General features: G+C 41.2%; 1 protein-coding gene across 6 annotated transcripts in view; it reads right to left on the reverse strand.

Moving 5' to 3' along the window:
* fat3a (FAT atypical cadherin 3a) overlaps positions 1-21,239 on the reverse strand; it is a 180,488-nt gene that overhangs the window by 124,542 nt on the left and 34,707 nt on the right. For all 6 annotated transcript variants that reach the window (XM_085379829.1, XM_085379830.1, XM_085379827.1 and 3 more), the window contains exon 2: positions 1,991-5,324. In XM_085379829.1, coding sequence (XP_085235955.1) covers positions 1,991-5,297 — 3,307 coding nt within the window. In that variant the 5' untranslated portion in view covers positions 5,298-5,324. The remainder of the gene's footprint in view (positions 1-1,990; positions 5,325-21,239) is intronic.

Raw genomic sequence — 21,239 nt, forward strand, 5'->3', positions numbered from 1 at the left:
GGCAAAGAGACACGCTTACGAAGCACAGTTTAAACTGAAGGCCATCAGCTATGTGGAGGAACATGGAAATCGAGCAGTGGCGAGAGAATTTAAGATTAACGAATCGATGGTTCGCAAATGGAGGAAGCTAGAAAACAAGCTCCGGCAGGTCAAGAAAACGCAGCTGAGTTTCCGCGGACATAAGGCGCGGTGGCCCAAGTTGGAGGAAAGACTCGAGCGGTGGATCATCGAGCAAAGAACGAGCGGGAGAAGTGTTTCGACGGTCACCATTCGGCTAAAAGCAGTTTCACTAGCTGAAGAGATGAACATTGAACGTTTCCAAGGAGGTCCGTCTTGGTGCTTTCGTTTTATGAAACGGTGCCATTTTTCCATCCGGACCAGGACTACGGTAGCTCAGCAACTTCCAGCGGATTATAAGGAAAAGCTGGCCATCTTCCGCTCTTACTGCAGCAAACACATCGGCGACAAAAACATCCAGCCCAGCCACATCACAAACATGGACGAGGTCCCGCTCACTTTCGACATCCCGGTGAGTCACACTGTGGAGAAGAAGGGGACCAGCACGGTAGCGATACGCACAACGGGGCACGAAAAGTCTTCTTTCACTGTTGTGCTTGGCTGCCATGCTAATGGACAGAAACTGCCGCCTATGGTGATTTTTAAGCGAAAGACTTTGCCTAAAGAGAAGTTTCCAGCAGAAATCATCATTAAGGCAAATGAAAAGGGCTGGATGGATGAGGAAATGATGAAAGAGTGGCTGAGGGAGGTGTATGTAAGGAGACCAGGTGGTTTTTTCCACGCATCACCATCGCTGTTGATCTGTGACTCTATGCGTGCCCATCTCACAGCCGATGTGAAAAAACAAGTGAAACAAATGAACTGTGAGCTTGCTGTCATTCGGGGAGGCCTGACAAAGGAACTCCAACCGCTGGACATCGGTGTGAACCGCCCGTTCAAAGTAAGGCTGCGAGCGGCCTGGGAGCGATGGATGACCGATGGAGACCAGTTTCACCAAGAGTGGAAGGCAGCGCCGGGCGAGTTACGCCACAATTTGCCAATGGATTGTAGATGCTTGGGCTAACATGTCTGCTGGCACTGTTGTTCGAGCTTTCGCAAAAGCCGGCATCATTTCCGAGGAGCCGCACGGCACGGAAAGTGACTCTGACAGTGAAGAAAGTGAACCTGGCATGTTTGATGGAGATTTAGCGCAGCTGTTCAATTCAGACACAGAGGATGAGGACTTCGATGGGTTTGATTGATGATAAAAATGTGAGTACCAAACTTTGTTTTGCTCCTGCTTTATTTTTAAATATGCACACTTGTATGCTTGTGTGTTGTTGATGATGACGATTACCGGTAATAGAAATGTGAGTAAGGTACCGAACTCAGGTTTGCTCCCGCTTTATTTTTAAATACGCATACGGTACTTGTATGCGCCCTATGATCCAGTGCGCCTTATGTGTGTGTTAAATACAGTAATGGCACACATAACTGAGACTGCGCCTTTTAGTACAGTGCGTCTTATGGTCGTGAAAATACGGTATGTTCTTTTATGCCTTTTTGATCCAGTAGTCCACTTTTTGTCATTGTGTCCTGGTCCGGCTATCTTTTATTGCACAATATCTTCATATTCCATGTTCCATATTCATTACTTATAGCGGGGACTATTTTAATAAATTATTATCTGGGTGTTCTAAAAGCTGCAGTTAGAGTATTAACAATAATGCGAAAATAACTAAACAGCCAATTTGTGCAGATTTTATATCTGAAAAAGCACGGTAGGTTACTGTGTTCCCCAACTCACGCTGTATTGACTTCTTTATTTATTTTAGTTAAAACAATACACTTCAGTAACAAGAACGTTACAACACTAGACAATTTTATACAACCATATAGTGTTTTAAAACCATAATTCAAACTGTTATGCAATAATTCTCATTTGCCATGACTAAAAGCATGACACGCAATATCATTTTCAAAGAAAACTCACCTGTCTCTTCATCTATGGCAAATCTTCCAAGCCCACTCCCATCTCGAATGGAGTACTGAACTTCTCCATCTCTGCCAGCATCATCATCATTAGCTGTGACCTGGAGTAGAGTGGTTCCAATCCGGGCATTTTCTTTAACTAATCCAGTCAAAGCAAAATCAGAAAAGTATGGGGCATAGAGGTTTTCATTCACATCTACAACCTCCACCTCCACAAAGGTAACAGAAAGAAGAGAAACAGGCCTTCCTTTGTCTTTGGCCTTTACAGTAAGGTTGTAGAACTGCTGTGTCTCATAGTCCAGCTCCTTTGTGAGTCGAATAACTCCATTTGCCCTGTCTACTTCAAACCATCCATTATAATCACTGGCTAGGGAGTACCGAACCTGGCCTCCCAACCCCAAATCTGGATCCAGAGTTTCTAACCAGGCTACAACTGTTCCTACTGGGAGATCCTCCAGAACCCTGGTTCTGTACACAGCAGGGATAAATAGTGGAGGACAGTCATTTACATCCTCCAAAATGATTTTCAGTGTGGTTACAGAAAACTTCTGGCTTCCTTTCTCCGCTTTGTCCCGAGCCTCAATTTTTAGGTTAAACGTAGAGACAAACTCCCTGTCTAGTTGGCCAGCAACATATAATATCCCACTAGTGGAATTGATACCAAACTGAGTGGTGCTTGTCAAAAGAGAGTATACAATCTCGCCATTGGGCCCAAGATCTTTGTCAATGGCCTCAACCTGGATGACGTCAGTACCTATGGCTAGGTTTTCAGGTATGACAATTCTAAAGCCTCCTTCTTGCAAAAATTGGGGTGCATTATCATTTGCATCTTCTATATAGACAGTAAGCAACCGCCAGGAACTTTTCTGTGGAAGGCCAAGGTCATAGAGAGTTAAGTTGAGGAGATAGCGATCTCTTTTTTCTCTGTCCATGTGTAGGAACACACTGATAAGTCCCGTCTGTATGTCAATGGTAAAACAGTTATCAATATTTCCATCTGAAATAGAGTATAGAATTTGACCATTGAAACCTGTGTCCCCATCATAGGCATTCACATTGAAAACACTTGAGCCTACCTTAAGGTCTTCCTGCACAGTAATATCTGTGGGAAATGTTTTGTCAAACTGGGGTGCCTGCCGATTCACAGAAAAAAGGTCAATAAAACCTTCCTCAATTTTAGGTTTATTGCTAGCTTTGGACTTTTTCAGTAACTTTTCAGCTAATTTTTGAGCCACATTTGTTTCTTTACATGTGAAACGTTTGGAAGAAGATTTTCCATAAACAACTGAGATATTGACAAACATAGGATCCGAAAAGCTCTCACCATCAGTGGCAGTTATTTTTAAACTAAATAAACCACTCTTTGGATGGGCTCTTGAGAGAGAATGCTGCAGTGCAAGAACCCCTGAATCTGGGTTGAGGTCAAAGTACCCCTGTTCGTTACCTGAAATAATCTTATATTTCACTAACTCTAATTCATCTATATCAATTGCAGACATTGTAGTAATAACTTCATTTACTGGAAAATCCTCAGGAATAATCCCCTGGCATGCTACCTTCTCAAACAATGGCTGATTATCATTTACATTTTCTAGATGGATTGTTACATTGACTTCACTTTCTCGTCTGTAAGGAGACCCCCAGTCAGATGCTCTGACTATGAACATAAAGCTTTCTGATGAGGATTCAAAATCCAGCTCTTCAGTAGTGCTTATAACACCAGAAAACTGATTGATTTTAAAGGGTAATGGCTGAAGACTGGAAATGCTGTAAGTTATGTATCCATTTTCACCTTTATCTTTATCAACTGCAGAAATTGTTAATACACTGGTTGCAACTGGTACACTTTCATTAACAAAAACCTCATAAGAGGACTGAGCAAATGTTGGTGTGTGATCATTGGCATCCTGAATGGTTACCCTCACTTTAACTTTGAGATTACTATCCATTTCCACTACTTCAAGATTAAAGACATCCTGGAACACCTGAGTGAACCAGCGAGCAGTAGAGATTACACCCGTTAGGGTATTCATTTGAAAAAAGGATGAATCCGCAGAGGTTGTTAAGATATATTCTGCATCATCAGGTTCTGGTGTGATTTTAACAGCCACTACAAGTGTACCTGGAGGTGAAATTTCATTTAAACTGACATCATACAACTCTTGCATAAATTTAGCATCTGAATTTTGATGTTTTTCGACCTTGATTTGGATGACTTCAACAGCAGATAACTTCTGTGGGGTGCCCCTGTCTTTAGCCTGCAAGCTAAGATTACAGCCATAAGGGTACGTTTGACTTATTGACTCAAAGGCTTTAATAGCAAACTCTCCTTCTTTAGTTCTGTCAACAAAAAACTGCTCTGACGGATCTCCTCCTACAATGACCAAGGAATCTATTTCTCCATTTAAGCCTTCATCTTGGTCCTCAACAGTAACCACTGCATACACAAGATTTTTATCCAGCCATGAGGGGCTGTGGGTGAGGACATTCATGAGTGGAGCATGTTCATTTAAACGCTCTACATGGACAAAAAGTTTGGCTGTACTGCTGATACCATTATTTCCATAAAGCTTCATGCCACGGTCCACCGCTAGAATTTCTAAGTCATAACGGTTCTGCTCATCGACATTAAGCCTTCCACTGAGAGTAACCACTCCACTAGTTGGGTGTACAGCAAACAGTTCAGTTTTTTCCTTGAAAAAATAGTAAAACTCTCCATTGGAACCGATATCCGCATCTGTGGCAGTAACTTGTGCTATACTAGTTCTGAGAGGGGTACTCTCTGCTATGGTGACGGAGTATGTGGTAGGAGAGAACAAAGGCCGGAGGTCATTCATATCCAAAACCTGAATACTGACTTTAGTCCAGGTCTCAAGAAGAGCCTCTCCCTTGACAGAAGCTTTCACTGTCAATACATAATTATCCTGAATCTCTCGGTTCAATATGGCGGCATTACCACCTTTAGTCCTTATGCGTAAGAAACAGAAGTCTCCGAGTACATACTCCTCTGCCTTGAAAAAACCGTCATCGTCACCTGAGGTGATTCTGTAGCGGATCTCCCAGGAGTGCTGGGCGAGGTGGATGCCCATTTTAATTTTACTGTTGGCATAGGTGCGTGCTGCTGAGTTTTCATAAATTGTGGCATGGTAGACAGGCTGAGTGAAGCTGAAGTGAGATTCATCTTGAGGAGCCCCATGGGTGTTCTGACCGTTGCAGAGTGGTGACTTCAAGAATACCAACAGCAGCAGCAAGGCCAGGCGGAGATGAGGGGCTCGAATGCCTTCCCACTGGCTCATATTCATATCCATTCCATCATAACTCCATGCTGAAGCAGTCTAGAAAAAGAAAGGCAGAGACATAGAGAGAAACGTCAGCAACAGGAGGGGGGATTCTTTTCATTCACAGTCTCTGCCAATTAACCATAGTTAATAGCCATAGTTAACCATTAGAGGAGTAGAGATGGTGAAAGAGATGACCGAGCTGAGTGCAGTTACTTGGCAGCCATAATGAAACTTACATCATCCTTGTGCAGTATGTGGATACCGACAATCAACTGCTACTTTTAGAAAAAAAAAAAGCTGTGGTTGTTTGTCAAGGAACAAAACAATTATATGGTTAGGAAGAATTGTATCATCATCAACATACTATAGAACATAACTGCAGAGACAAATTGCTACTATACTTTGACCCTATCATAACCCATTTTCTAAATTACTTGAAAATTGCAGTACTATATTTCAAAACCATGTAATATCACCAAAAGTAAGCCAGATGTGGTTTCAAATGCAAAGTAGCTACTTTTTTCAAAGTGTTCTCTCTTTTATTAAAAAAGAAAATACTGTGTTCTGTAAGTAAGCAGCCACAAGTATGTGCCAATCTGCACTTTTGGCCTGAAACCTTTTCCAGTAAAAGCCATGCTGTAGCTGTAAGACTACCACAATAGTCTGCATTTTGGTGACTAAGCACTTTCTCCACAAGGGATAAAGAGATGGAGTGGAAAGGCAGATGGTTTCCGAGTCTTCTGAAAGAGTATTTACTTTCTGTTGAAAGTAAACCTATTTAGCTTGGCAACAGTGCCCCCAAATTGAAACAATACAAATTGAAACCTGAGCGCGCATTTAAATAAAATTCAGTAGTCATTCGTGAGTGAAAAATGTGACGATAATCCTAAGAGAAATGCAGAAAATATCACTTTTTCTTCTTTTTCTCTGACATTATTAAACTGTCAACTGAGGCACACTAATTATGCCTCAGTACTGAAATAACCCTTCCAATCTGTTTTTGTTCACTTTTGGCAGAGTCACTACGTATCTTAGCTAATACAGTAATAATACATACAAATGGTTGTTTTTCCCTATTTGTACTTGGAGTAGAAACAATTTAAGGGATTCTGTCATTGCAACATCTGAAATACTATTACCATTAATTTTATTTATATAGTACCAGTTCACAATCTTAGGTTTATTGCTGTCTCAATACATTTCCTGAAAGGCATGGTTCTGCCAAAATTTATAGCAGACAGCTGCCGCTCGCAAAAGGAGCAATGGCAAATGACAAAGCAGTGGAAGCTGAAAAATTGCTAGAAGTGTAACTAACAGAGGTATAACGGACTGAAAAAAGATGAGTGAAGAAGAAACACTCATTCTGCATTTATTGATTAGTTATTATTAATCGCTGGCGGTCTTCTACAGCCTGTTTTTGTCCTGTCTTCCAGCCTGGTTTATCTGGACGTTTTTTCTGTTAGAAGGAAGAAACCTTGCCACCGTCGCCAAAATACTGGCTCATGATTGTTAGGGTTTTCTCTGTTTTGTTTGTATTACTGTAATTTCTTTACTTTACAACATAAAGCACCTTGATGCACACAGTTATATCATAAATTAACTGTGATGTATCACATCTTTGGAAAGCTGAGTACAATTTCTCTAGCCACACCCAGGCCTAATTACTGCCACACCTGTTCTCAATCAAGAAATACCGTAAATAAGACCTGCCTGACAAAGTCGAGTAGACCAAAAGGTTCTCAAAAGCCAGACATCATGCTGTGATCCAAGAAATTCATGAACAAATGAGAAACAAAATTATTGAGATCTCTCAGTGTGGAAAATGTTATAAAGCCATTTCTAAAGCTGAGGGACTCCAGCAGACCACAGTATTATCCACAAATGGCGAAAACATGGAACAGTGGTGAAACTTCCCAGGAGTGGCCAGCCGACCAAATTTACCCCAAGACCACAGCTCCTGGGATATTTTTGGTCCAAGAGGTCACAAAAGACCACAGAACAACAACCAAAGAACTGCAGGCCTCACTTGCCTTAGTGTTCATGATTCCACCATAAGAAAGAGACTGGGCAAAAATGACCTGCATGGCAGAGTTCCAAGACGAAAACCACTGCTGAGCAAAAAGAACATAGAGGCTCCTCTCAGTTTTGCCAGAAAACATCTCGATGAACCCCTAAAGTCTTTTCGGAAAATACTATGTGGACTGATAAGACAAAAGTTAAACTTTTTAGAAGGTGTGTGTTCCATAATATTTGGTGTAAAATAACGCAGCTCTCAGAAAGCGAACGTTATTTCAACAGTAAAATACATGTGATGGTCTGCGGCCGTTTTGCTGCCTCAGGACCTAGACGACTTGCTGTGGTAAATAGTACCATGAATTCTGCTGTCTATCAAAACATCCTGAAAGAGAATGTCTGCCCATCTGTTTATGACCCCAAACAGAAGCACAATTGGGTTCTGCAGAAGAACAACAATCCAAAACACACCAGCAAGTCCACCTCTGAATGGATTAAGAGAAAGAAAACAAAAACTTTGCAGTAGCCTAGTCAAAGTCCTGACCTGAATCTAACTGAGATGCCCTGGCATGACCTTAAAAAGACAGTTCATGCTTAAAAAGTCCTCCAATGTAGCTGGGTGCAGCTCCTTTGCAGAGTGAGCTGCAGATGGGCAGGTGGACAACGAGCTCTGTAGTAAAGGTTTAACCCTTGCATGTTACGAGTTCTGTATTCTGATAATTATAACATATACTATATTATGCCTATATTAATTCAAATGCTGCAAATATCCCTCTGTAAGAATTGGGCACCTCAACATGCCAGTTTTGTCTAATTAAAAGAAGTAAGAAAAAACTTTAGTACCTTTTTTCATTCAACAGTACACAACATTAAGCATTAAGCTTAATATTAGACTCCATCTGCTGAAAAATGTAAACAGTTGACAGTTCTGAGCTGTATTTGATATTATTTTGTCATTGTTGGACAGATGTGGTTTCTGAGGATATAAAAGTTTCAAAATGATAATTATTCATCAAACTTTCCATCTCTTCAGATCTTCTTATAAACACTGTAAACAATGCGAGCTTAAAATAATTTTTCATCATTCTGCTGCATAATTGCTATGTTGTTACTATACCAGCAAATCCCACAAGCTTGTGTCAGCTAAATGTCTGCCACACACACCACATCAGCCACACAAAAAAATAGCATCATTCTCTTGAGAGAAGTCCCACTTACTGTCAGCTCTAAACACCCTGTCATTAGCTTTTTATTACAGGCTAATTAGCCTTGAAATACATGGCAAACGGCAACCAGCAACTTCTACTGGAAAGAGAGATAATGTTGCTTTGTCTGACCTTGCTAATACACAGCTATAGGTTAACATGTAACTCAGAGAAACAGTCCTGCTGGCAAGCCTGCTGGTCATAAAACCTTTATGGATCTATAGAAAGATGTTACCAGCATGTAAAGTTAAGCACACATATGCATGGACACAGGCACATATGCATACATACTCTCAATGAAAAGCTGACTGAGGCAACAAGGTAATGTGAAGCATAGGGATGGGTATTGAAAACCGGTTCTTGTTGAGAACCGGTTCCCACTGTTTCAATTCCTTGGAATTGTTTGCCATTTTTGCAAACGATTCCCTTATCGATTCCAGTCACCCTGAATGACGTCACCACGTTGCGGAGCGTCATTTACCTGGCAGGAAACATGGCTGCTAAAACGCTAAAAAGTTTGATTATACTTTACAAGAACGGAAGACAACAGGGCAACTTGCAATACTTGCAAAGTAGATATTTCATTTAAGGGAGGAAACACTACGAATATGCAAAAGCATTTGCTCACAAAACACACGATGACCTTAAATGAATGTCGTGTTTTTAATTCCGCTCCGGACTCGTGAATCTCAACCCAGCAGCAGCGGTAACGTTTGCACGTCCTCTCCCGTTAATGCGGCAGGTAAATAATCAACTAACAGTGCATATTATGTTAGCGCGATCTGCCTTATCTGCCATTACTGTGCGTTTAGGTGACCATGATGAGAGAGACACACAGAGTCTGGCTGGCGCTCGCTGGCAGTTCTCGCTGCAGTCTACCGGTAGCGTCTCCTTTCAAGCCAGGATAGACTAATGTTACCGAGCAGTGACTAAGTTTGTGGTCAAAGGCTTGAACCCATTTGCCACAGCAGGTGCCCCCGATTTTAGGTAAGTGAATGTGTTTAATTGTAGGCAGGGACATTACTGGATATTCTTGTGTAATTGCTACTGAATAACTTATGTTATACTTTGTTATTGCTACAGAAGAATATTTATTTTATTATTTTACATTTACAATTTTTTTCCCCGGGGTCCCTGTGACACCACATTGAAGAGCCGTAGGCTGGATCTCTTAAGATCTCACTGCTGGGTTTGTAAGGCCATGTTACTCCTAAATTTCTATCTTGTTCAAAGAGAAGATATAAAACAAAGTTCTATGCTAATCGACCTTAGTGTTCTCCTTTTTTAAAAAGAATCGATAAGAGAATCGATAAAGAATCGAATTGTTAAACAGAATCGAAAATGGAATCGGAATCGTGAAAATCTTATCAATACCCATCCCTAGTGAAGCAGCAAACAGAATAGTTTTTTTCTTTACCATACAAACAAGTATCTATGCGGTAGAGATCAGAAATGAAAGGTTTCTTCCTTCATGAGTTGACTAGAAATACTCCTCCCCGAGTCTAGGAATTATCAGCCACTCACAATTCACCAGGGCTGCAGACCAAACTCTCTCTGCGTCCAAATGTGGTGAACTTACAAGCTAAGAAGTGAAACAGACAACATATATTGAATCGCTGTGGTTTGGAAGCATTTTGATTAGGACATTAGCCTGTACTGAAAGAAGTCAAGTCAAGTCAGCTTTATTTCTATAGCACTTTTAAAAGACACCAAGTGTTGGTAAAATAAATGAGATAAAAAGATTACAAAACATCTATATATACACACACACATGCATGTGTTTATATGCTTGTATATACAAATTTTTATACAAGCATACAAACACACATATATATAAAAAAAAGGGTGAGGGTAACAGTGGTCCTCGGAGCGCTAGGTGCAATGACTCCCAAGCTTGCCGATTGGCTCCAGCAGATCCCAGTATGTGCAATATCTATCTATCTATCTATCTATCTATCTATCTATCTATCTATCTATCTATCTATCTATCTATCTATCTATCTATCTATCTATCTATCTATCTATCTATCTATACACACACACACATTCGCGTGTGTATCTATACAGAAGACAAAAAGCATATGAAATACAGGTACAGCCACTCTCTCTCTCTCCCTCTCTCCTGTTGCTACTTCAATCATGAAACTGATCAATGATCAACTGATTGGCTTTTGTGTCGCGAGTCCGTCTCTCTTGTTTGTTTATTGCCCACTTCGCGCCAGAAAGAGGAAACTAGCGGCTGAACAACAGCAGCACATTTAAGCTTGATAAGCTGTTGTTGGAATTTATTTACGTTCTACACCAGGATCCTTTTCTACGTAGCTGACGGCTGGTAACTGTGCAGGGGCGGATCTAGCAAAGTTTAGCCAGGGGGGGCCGATAGGGCATTAATAGGGAAAAGGGGGCACAAAGACATATTTTTCTTTCTTATTCTCATTTAAAATGTCTAGCTGTTAATAAATAATTATCTGAATCTTACACCCAAAGTTTTAATCTGATGTAAAATGTATAGAAGTCCATTACTGTATATAGTAACTGTTAAGTCTAATATACCCTAGTAAGCTATAGTACTTTTTCCTTTGGGAACCATCTGTGCAGTCTGCAGTTCTGTTGAAGAAAGATGTTGAATCTATTTAATTATTCTTGAAAAATAATTGATTTCTGTGCATTTCTTTCACACTGCATCAAATTAAAGTTGATTACGTCAATTAAGCATCATGAGGTGGAGGGTGGGTGGTTCCCTATTTTATTTTATTTTTTTTAGAACTCTATTAGTTAGGTTGCTTACTCTTTCAAATACCAGAATAGGAATGATTGAGTAGGTTTAAGTTCATTAGATTGATCAGTATTGCTGAACTATGAAATATTTTGGGTTTAGTGTATTTTTTGCATACAGGTATAACAGAATAGCTTTAGTGTTTTTTGTTTTTTTTTAACTTGAGTATGAATTTATACAAAAAGCAGCAAGATATTAAAAAAACAGTTTTATTGATTAAAAAACACACTATACCGGATTCATATTGGTATTGGCAAATATGCAAATTTATGATATGGGTATCGGTATCGGACATAAAAAAGTGGTATCGTGCCATCTCTAATAAAAAGCCAGGCCAGGAAAATCTCCTTCATGTTTTTCTGTGTTTTATTCTCAGTTACTTTAACACAAAGGCATCTGCTGTGATGTTCAAATCTCTTATAAACTCTCACAAGTATCAATACTGATAAATGATCAGAATTATAATATTTCTGACTGTCTGAGGCAAAATTGAATCGAATCGAATCGGGACCTTGTGAATCGGAATCAAATGGACTTTAGAAATCAGTGATGAAACCCAGCCCTAGTGAGTAAGCCCGACAGAAGTGGATGTAGCTGTGGGTTATAAAAAAGATGAAAAGAACTATTGATAACTTTTTTGTTAAGTTGAGGCCTTATCCGTCTGAAATTCATAGCCAGTACTCTGAAATGGAGCCATCAACCTCTGAACGTTGAAAAAGCACAGTGTAATCATGTCTCAACAAACTCCACACTGCTCACCTTCACCTAGTATGTGACATGCCCAAACAGAGACAATAAAACACTGGACTTACTGTATGCCAATGCTGAAGAGGCATACAGTTCATCACCTCTCCCTCCACTGGGCAGATCTGACCACAACCTGGTGCACCTTGTCCCTGTGTATGAGCCCTTAGTGCGCAGGGAGCCACCAGCCACCTGCACAGTACAGAGATGGTCGGAGGAGAGTGAGGAGGCTCTTAAGGATTGTTTTGAGTCTACTGTGTGGGAGGTGATCTGTGATGACCACGGAGAGGACATTGACAGCCTTGTTAGATGCATTACGGACTATATTAATTTCTGTGTGGATAACACCGTACCTACCAGGACTGTGCGGTGTTTCTCCAACAACAAACCTTGGATTACCTGAGAAATTAAAGCTGTCCTCAAGCAGAAGAGGAGGGCCTTCAAATCTAAAGACAAAGAGGAGTTGAAAAGGGTGCAGAGAGAGCTGAGGGGACTGATAAGGAATGGGAAGGACAGCTACAGGCAGAAGATGGAGAACCAGCTTCAGCAAAACAACGTTGGTGAAGTCTGGAGAGGCCTCAGAACCATCTCGGGCCACAAACATCAGAACTCTCTGCCTGGGAGGGATGTGAGTTGGGCAAATGAACTGAATCATTTCTTCAACAGATTTGATTCAGCCATGAGGCAGTCTTCAGCATCGGCTGCAGACTCACCCACCCCCACTGCTGCTGTTCCACCTCTGACACCTCAGACACTTCACACCTCCTCTATTCACCCTGCTCACTCCTCCCCACCCCCAACAACAGCATCCAATACACACTCAACACAAGGCTCCAGCCTGTCTCTCTCAACCACCCAGGTTAGGAGGGAACTGAGGAGGATTAAAGCCAAGAAGGCAGCGGGCACAGATGGCATCAGCTCAAGGGTCGTCAGGTCCTGCGTGGACCAATTGTGTGGGGTGATGGAGTGCATCTTCAACCTGAGGTTGGGGAGAGTCCCACAGCTCTGGAAAACCTCCTGTGTTGTACCAGTGCCAAAGACATCACGCACCAAGGACCTCAACAGCTACAGGCCGGTGGCTCTGACCCTGGAGCGGCTGGTCCTGGCTCAGCTTCGGTGTCTGGTGAGCTCATCAAACTTCAGTTTGCCTACCAGCCTGGCATTGGAGCAGATGATGCCATCATTCACCTCCTACATCGTTCCCTCTCTCACCTGGAGACCACTGGGAGCACTGTAAGAATCATGTTCTTTGATTTCTCCAGTGCCTTCAACACCATTCTTCCCACAGTCCTGAAGGACAAGCTGGAGAACTCAGGAGTGGACCATCACCTCACTACCTGGATTTTGGACTACCTCACCGACCGACCACAGTATGTGAGAACTCAGGGCTGTGTATCAGACAGGGTCGTCTTCACCATCTACACTGCAGACTTCTCCCACAACTCCACCCAGTGCTTCCTGCAGAAGTTCTCTGATGACTCTGCAATAGTCGGCCTCATCACTGATGGGGATGACAAGGAGTACAGAGAACTGACACAAGTCTTTGTGGACTGGTGCCAGCTGAACTACCTCCAGATCAACTGGTGGTAGACTTCCGCAGGCACAAACACTCTCCACTGTAACCACTGAACATCCAAGGTATGGACATTGAGGCTGTAGACAGCTACAGGTACCTTGGTGTTCATCTGAACAACAAACTGGACTGGACTCATAATTCAGACACCCTGTACAGGAAAGGGCAGAGCAGGCTGTACCTGCTGCGGAGACTCAGGTCTTTTGGAGTGAAGGGCCCACTCCTGAAGACCTTCTATGACTCTGTGGTGGCCTCAGCCATCTTTTATGGTGTGGTCTGCTGGGGTGGCAACATGTCTGCTGGGGATAGGAAGAGACTGAACAGGCTGATCCGCAGGGCCAGCTCTGTTCTAGGATGCCCTCTGGACCCAGTGGAGGTGGTGAGTGACAGGAGAATGGTGGCTAAGATTTCATCCCTGTTGGACAACATCTCCCACCCCAAGCAGGAGACTCTGACAGCACTGAGCAGCTCCTTCAGTGGCTGCGGCACCCACGATGTGGGACGGAGAGATTTCGCAGGTCTTTCCTCCCCACTGCTGTCAGACTGTACAACAAAGACTTATGCAGCTGATCAAACATACACAAACCCACACATGTGCAATAAGACTAAGTGCAATACTCTTTTCTGACAAAGTTGTGCTTTTACTCAGTTGTATATAGAATTTGCATTCTAATTTTTATCCAATTGTATAATTTATTCTATTTTATTCTACTGTCTATAGTATGTTATTTTATTCTATTCTGTACAGTTGTGTACAGTACAGGGTGGGCCATTTATATGGATACACTGTAATAAAATGGGAATGGTTGGTGATATTAAAGTCCTGTTTGTGGCACATTAGTATATGTGAGGGGGCAAACTCCTCAAGATGGGTGGTGACCATGGTGGCCATTTAGAAGTTGGCCATTTTGGATACAACTTTTGTTTTTTCAATAGGAAGAGGGCCATGTGACACAAATTGGTAATGTCACAAGAAAAACAATGGCGTGCTTGGTTTCAACGTAACTCTATTCTTTCATGAGTTATTTACAAGTTTCTCTTTGTTCACAGCCATTGACATGTTCAAGGTTAACACGTGAGGAGCGGATCAAAATTTTGTTGATATCTGGTGAACGCAGTAACCGGGTTATTGCAGCAGATTTCAATGCAAGACACCCTACAAGACCACCCATCTCCCATGCTACAGTTAGCAAACTGCTTGCTAACTTTCGTGAAAGTGGTTCAGTGTTGGATTTGCCAAAATGTGGACGCACTATTGAAGAAACATCAGTGGCTGTCCTAGCTTCATTCAGCAAGAGCCCACAGCGTAGCACTCGCTGCATGTCACTGGAGAGTGGCATTAGTCAAACATCCCTTCGGCGGATATTAGCTACTCACAAATGGCACCCTTACAAACTCCAGCAACAGCAGCAGGATGACCCAAATCGGTGCACAGAATTTGCAGAATGGGCAAAACAAAAATTGGAACAGGACCCTCAGTTCATGCAGAAGATTTTGTTCAGTGATGAGGCAAACTTTTATGTGAATGGTGAAGTTAACAAACAAAACCGCCGCTATTGGTCTGACACTAACCCACATTGGATGGATCCCTCCAAGACTGTTGGAACAACAAAAGTGATAGTTTGGTGTGGTATATGGGGTACAACGATAGTGGGTCCATTCTTCATCAATGGAAACCTCAAGGCCACTGGATATTTGAAATTGCTACATGATGATGTGTTTCCCTCTTTATGCACTGAAGCTGGCACGTTCCCTGAGTTTTTCCAGCAAGATGGTGCACCACCACATTATGGGTGCCAGGTCCAAGCATTCCTAGATGAACAGTTTTCTAGAAAGTGGATTGGTCGTCGTGGGCCAGTTGAATGGCCCCCAGGGTCTCCCGATCTGACCCCCTTAGACTTTTATCTTTGGGATCATCGGAAGACAAATGTCTATGGTGTGAAGATACGAGATGTGCAGCACCTGAAACTACGGATACTGGATGTCTGTGCTGGCATTTCTCCTGCGATGTTGCTATCAGTGTGTGAAGAGTGGGAGAAGAGGGTTGCATTGACAATCCAACACATTTTATAAGTGGTCAGAAACTTGTAAATAACTCATGAAAGAATAAAGTTACGTTGAAACCAAGCACACCATTGTTGTTCTTGTGACATTACCAATAAGTTTGATGTGTCACATGGCCCTCTTCCTATTGAAAAAACAAAAGTTGTATCCAAGATGGCCGACTTCTAAAATGGCCACCATGGTCACCACCCATCTTGAGGAGTTTGCCCCCTCACATATACTAATGTGCCACAAACAGGACTTTAATATATAATACAATACAATACAACTTTATTTGTATAGCACATTTAAAAGACCAGCGGTACACCAAAGTGCTTTACAATAAAAACAGGAAAATTAAGACATTAAATAAAAGACTATTAACAAAGTACCACATATGTCATCAGGTTAAGGGCACTAATTATACGTTAATAGAAGGGAATATAAGAACAAAGTACTAAGAACAGATAGAGCTAAAAGTACATAAATAAGAAATTGAACCAAATATAAAATATAAAATAATATAACCAACCATTCCCATTTTATTACGGTGTATCCATATAAATGGCCCACCCTGTATATTGGTAAATGGCCTGTATTTGTATAGCGCTTTACTAGTCCCTAAAGACCCCAAAGCGCTTTACACATTCAGTCATCCACCCATTCACACACAGATTCACACACTGGTGATGGCAAGCTACATTGTAGCCACAGCCACCCTGGGGCGCACTGACAGAGGCGAGGCTGCCGAACACTGGCGCCACCGGGCCTTCTGACCACCACCAGTAGGCAACAGGTGAAGTGTCTTGCCCAAGGAAACAACGACCGAGACTGTCCAAGCCGGGGCTCGAACTGGCAACCTTCCGATTACAAGACGAACTGCCAACTCTTGAGCCACGATCGCCCACAGATATTATTCGTATTGTATTCTAATTTTTGCTATATAACATTTGCACTGTCCACTTCCTGCTGTGACAAAACAAATTTCCCACATGTGGGACTAATAAAGGTTATCTTATCTTATCTTATCCTATCCAGAAAACACATTATATGTCATGATAAATGCACTGCCCAAGTGTCGCCATTCAGCGGCAGGCAGCAGCAAAAAGCACAAGATTGTTAGTTAATCATTTACAAATCAATATTGTCTGTATGGACATGAATTCCCCCCCCCCCCCCCCCCCCCAAAAAAAAGTGCACATGTAAAACTGCGGTATTAAGTGATGCGGTTGAAAAATTTGGGTCCGCCTAACTTTTGTGCTGGTGCACCTAAGAAAAAAAGTTAGGCGCACCAGTGCAGCTGAGGCAAAAAGTTAGTCTAGAGCCCTGGTTATAATATAAAGCCATTGAGGCCACTGTTTTGATTTGGTGCTATAAAAATAAAACTGAATTGAAGCTGAGCTTCGGAGAGCTGTTTGAAAGAACACCACTATGATGCTAATGATAATTTTATGGACAGGTAAGAACCTGTCCATAAAGTTGGCCTTAACATTTCTGCAGCAATTAAGCAGCGATTTGTCTGCTGTCATGTTCAGAAATGAAAGTCAGTAATAATCATATTCTATGATTATTGCTGACTTTCGTTTCTGAACATGACAGCAGATACAGTAAATTACTGCATCACTTTCTGTCTGGCAACCTGTATTTTATTTGCTGCAAACATATATCTGTATCAATATTTTATATTAAAGGCTGATTCTATCATAATTATAGAATCCCTGAACAAATTTAAAAGATATGTGTGGCAAGCCTCCACACTAATCCCCCTGGTGGATACACAAGACATTACCACTTGTTTTCCTAAATGCAACTTTGGGGTGTACTCAGGGTTGCATCAACCATGTCATTACGGCCAGCATTTTGGTCAGGATTCCACCAAGCATCCATCATGATCCTGTCACTGATGAGGCAGCCGTTTTAAGTGGCTGTATCTGTACAATTAACAGTACTGCAGGTCTATATGTAAAATGCTTATCAAACTAATGTAACAAACATGAAATAAATTATATAAAAGTTTCAATTTAACACAACTGCCCAGCATAGTAAATTGCTCAGCTTAAGTTGCACAATTACATGGATCCCATAGACCTCAACAGACAAAGCCATCTCATGTTAGCTGATAAGTTAATTAGTGAAGCAAAGAGCTACCATAAAGACTGACATTCAATTGAAGATTACTAAACATTAGGGCTGGGTATCGTCACTGATTTCTAGAAGCCAATAGCAAGCGAATAATGCAGAAAACAGATTTCGGGGATAGACTGTTCTTGAAGTACACTGAGAAAGAGAGAGAGAGCTGTGCATGAAGTGTGCTTTTATTGTGGTGGAAGCAAAACAGTAAAAGTAAGAGAGAGTCCATGACGATGTTTATGTGACGCTTAGTTTGGATCTTCTTTTGCTGCTGGTTCGGTCAATATTGTTTGGAGAGAAATAAAACTAACAGCTTTAGAATCAGCGCAAAAAGGGGCGTAAACACAAAGCGCGGACCCGCCAAAACATCAGAATCAGCGAGCTGTCAGCTTTCAGCCCCGACCATGTCTGTGCTGTCGGGTGAGAAAGGCGACATCTCACTGATTCTGATCTGCGGGTCTGCGCTTTGTGTTTACGTCTTTATGCAGAAGCCGTGTACCTGGGGTAGGGTTACAATGTACTTGCATTACATTGTAAAATAACTAAACTCGCTGAAAATCATTATTTAATTTCAATAATTTATCTTCTAATGGTAAAAATAAACTCTGCCACTTTAACATCGTTGTAGTGCAGCTGTACGTCATTTCGCGCCAGTTTGCCGCATAGTCATATTCTACAGCGGAAGATGTCGGACTCGGCTGAAGCGAGGGCCTGTTTTATGAAATGGAAATATTCCCGTCACTTCACTTTTCTAAAACAAGCAGACAAGAACATTACGGTAATATGTAAGCTATGTCCTGGGGAGAAAAAATTATCGGCCGCTGTCAATAGCACGAGTAATCTGCTGAAGCACCTGACACGGCAGCACAGACAAAGCCTTCTGAGTGAGCCATCTTCATCATCCATGGATAACACCGCGGCAACTCCTGCTAAGCAGACGAAACTTGATTTCACTTCAGCAACACAGAAAGTGTCTGAAGGTGAGCTTAAGAAAATGATTGCAGGCTACGTTGTGGAAGAGATGCTACCGCTGCGGATTGTAGAGTCTCCGTCTTTTAGGTGCATATTAAACAAAATACCTGTGTGTGGCAAAAAAGCAGCACTGCATGATCGAAAAACGTTTTCTACTTACTTAGATAAGTGTTATGCTGACATGGAAATGGAGCTTAAAGAGACATTCAAGAGTTTGGAATATATTTTCACGACTGCTGACATTTGGACCAGCCATAACAAAAGTTTTCTCAGAATGACGGCACACTGGATTGATCCTTCTACTTTTGTATGAGGACATGCAGCGCTAGCATGTAAAAGAGTTCGAGGGAGACACACATATGATGTCATCGGCAATGAAATCGAGCAAGTACATTCGGCTTATGGACTGAACTCTAAAGTGACAGCCACCGTGACAGACAACGGGTCCAATTTTATCAAAGCTTTTAGAATGTTCCAAAAATCAGACTCTGATGAGGAATCGGATGAAGATGAAGAGGTGACATTTACTGATGTTGAGCAGACCCTCTCCACAGAATCTGAAGGAAAGTTTTCTCTCCCTCCACACTTAAGGTGTGCATCACACACACTGAACTTATTTTTTCATGATGTTGAGAAATGGCTTCAAGCAAATGTGGCAAAATTCATCCACAGAAGTGCAACTTCAAAGTGTTCTGCAATGTGGACAAAAGCAAACCGTTCTTCTGTTACTTCAGAGTTGGTAGATAATTTTTTCAAGAAAAAACTCATAGTACCTGTTTCAACACGATGGAATTCATTTCACAACGCTCTGTCCAGGATCACTGACATTCCCCTTGCTGAATTAAATACTGTCTGCACTCAGTTTGGAATCAAATGCTTCACTGATCGGGAGTATCTGTTCCTAAAGGAGTATTATATCGGTCTGAGCTGGGTGTTCTTAGCCAGTTTCCCAGGATTAAGGCCATTTCACTGAGGTACAACACAGCCACATCATCAAGCGTACCAGTCGAAAGGCTTTTTAGCCTCGGCAATCTTGTGCTTACACCCAGAAGGAACAGATTGTCAAGCGAACGCTTTGAGAGACTTACATTAATGAGATACAACAACTTTTTCAAAAACAACACAGCTAAGTAGTAGAAAAAATGTTTTGGAAAACATGAGTGCATACAGCATGCAGGAAATATGGTGCTCATTGGTTTGAGGAAGTTTCAGAGGAATTCTGTTTGTTAACCAAAGTTCAGAGTTAACTTCACTTTGTTGAATCACATGACATGATTACATACATTATGTATGAATATGTTACTCATTGCTTTGAAAATGTAAAAATTTTAATGTTTACTGCATGAAATATGTCATGTTTAACATGTCTTAAGTTAAGCTCTTTTGTTATTCCGATATGTTGCAGAAAAATATATTTGTTATTCTGGAATTGTGTTTCTTAGCTAAAGAAAGTTACATTCCTTACAAAAAATGTAATTATTAAAGAATGTTTTTTTATAGAATGTAATAAAGATGATTCAGGAAGCAAAAAGGCTAAACTATTTCATGTTGACTCGTATTTTTTTTTAAAAAATTATTTATTATTTAAAGAGTTAATTTCTATTGTTTGTCCACTCAAGGTTTATGGGGATTTTAATAAGTATTTAGTTAAATTACTTATTGAGTAATTAAGTTACTTTTCAGACACAGTAATTAGATAAGTATTTTAAATACAATATTGATTAAGTAATTAGTAATAGTAATTAATTACTTTTTTAAAGTAACTTACCCAACACTGTCTAATACAAACTGACTTTTGTACGCATGGTGCTTGTACTCACCCTCTGAAAGTGAGAAGCACGTATATATTGAACTGCTCCACTATAAAAATCGTGCATTTCAAGCAGTTCCGCTTTTGTGCAGTGTTTAGTGCCATAGAATAACTAAAGACTACACACCTATTATATTGTTTGTTCCTCTGACTCCTCTGTCCTATTACATTATTATTTGTTATTTAAAAATCTTTTCTCCCTGTCTCACGTTACTTTCCTACTGTCTTTGCAAGTGTGAGCTCAGGTTTCAGGTCTAAAATTCATTAGTTCCTGCACCTTAAAATCCGTTAAAAACAAACAGGCCAACAAGCCAGATTAATGGCCTTTCAGGGCCTAAGAAAAAGGTTGCCTGGAATTCAAGAGTACTGCACAGCTTTACACTGGTACTGTACTTGAAGCAGAAAAAGACAGACATAGCCCTGATTCAGGAGACCCATCTCGATGAGGTGGAATCATTAAACTTAAAAGAGATTGGGTGGCTCAAGTCTATTTTAGTGCATTTTCTGCTAGAAAAATAGGAGTGGTCATATTGATCAGAAGAAACTTGGATTTTCAGGTATTTAAGCATTATACAGATCAGGAGGGTAGATGGGTGGTCCTGGATGCATGTTTACAGGTGCGGAAAGTGACATTAGTCAACATATATGCCCCCAATTCTCCTCAGCCACAATTTTTTCACGAAGTCTGTAACACTGTGCGGAC

Source organism: Rhamphochromis longiceps, linkage group LG14 (genome assembly GCF_057381845.1).
Source record: "Rhamphochromis longiceps isolate RC_006_pf linkage group LG14, R_longiceps_female_GT1.1, whole genome shotgun sequence".
In the NCBI taxonomy this organism is placed as follows: domain Eukaryota; kingdom Metazoa; phylum Chordata; class Actinopteri; order Cichliformes; family Cichlidae; genus Rhamphochromis; species Rhamphochromis longiceps.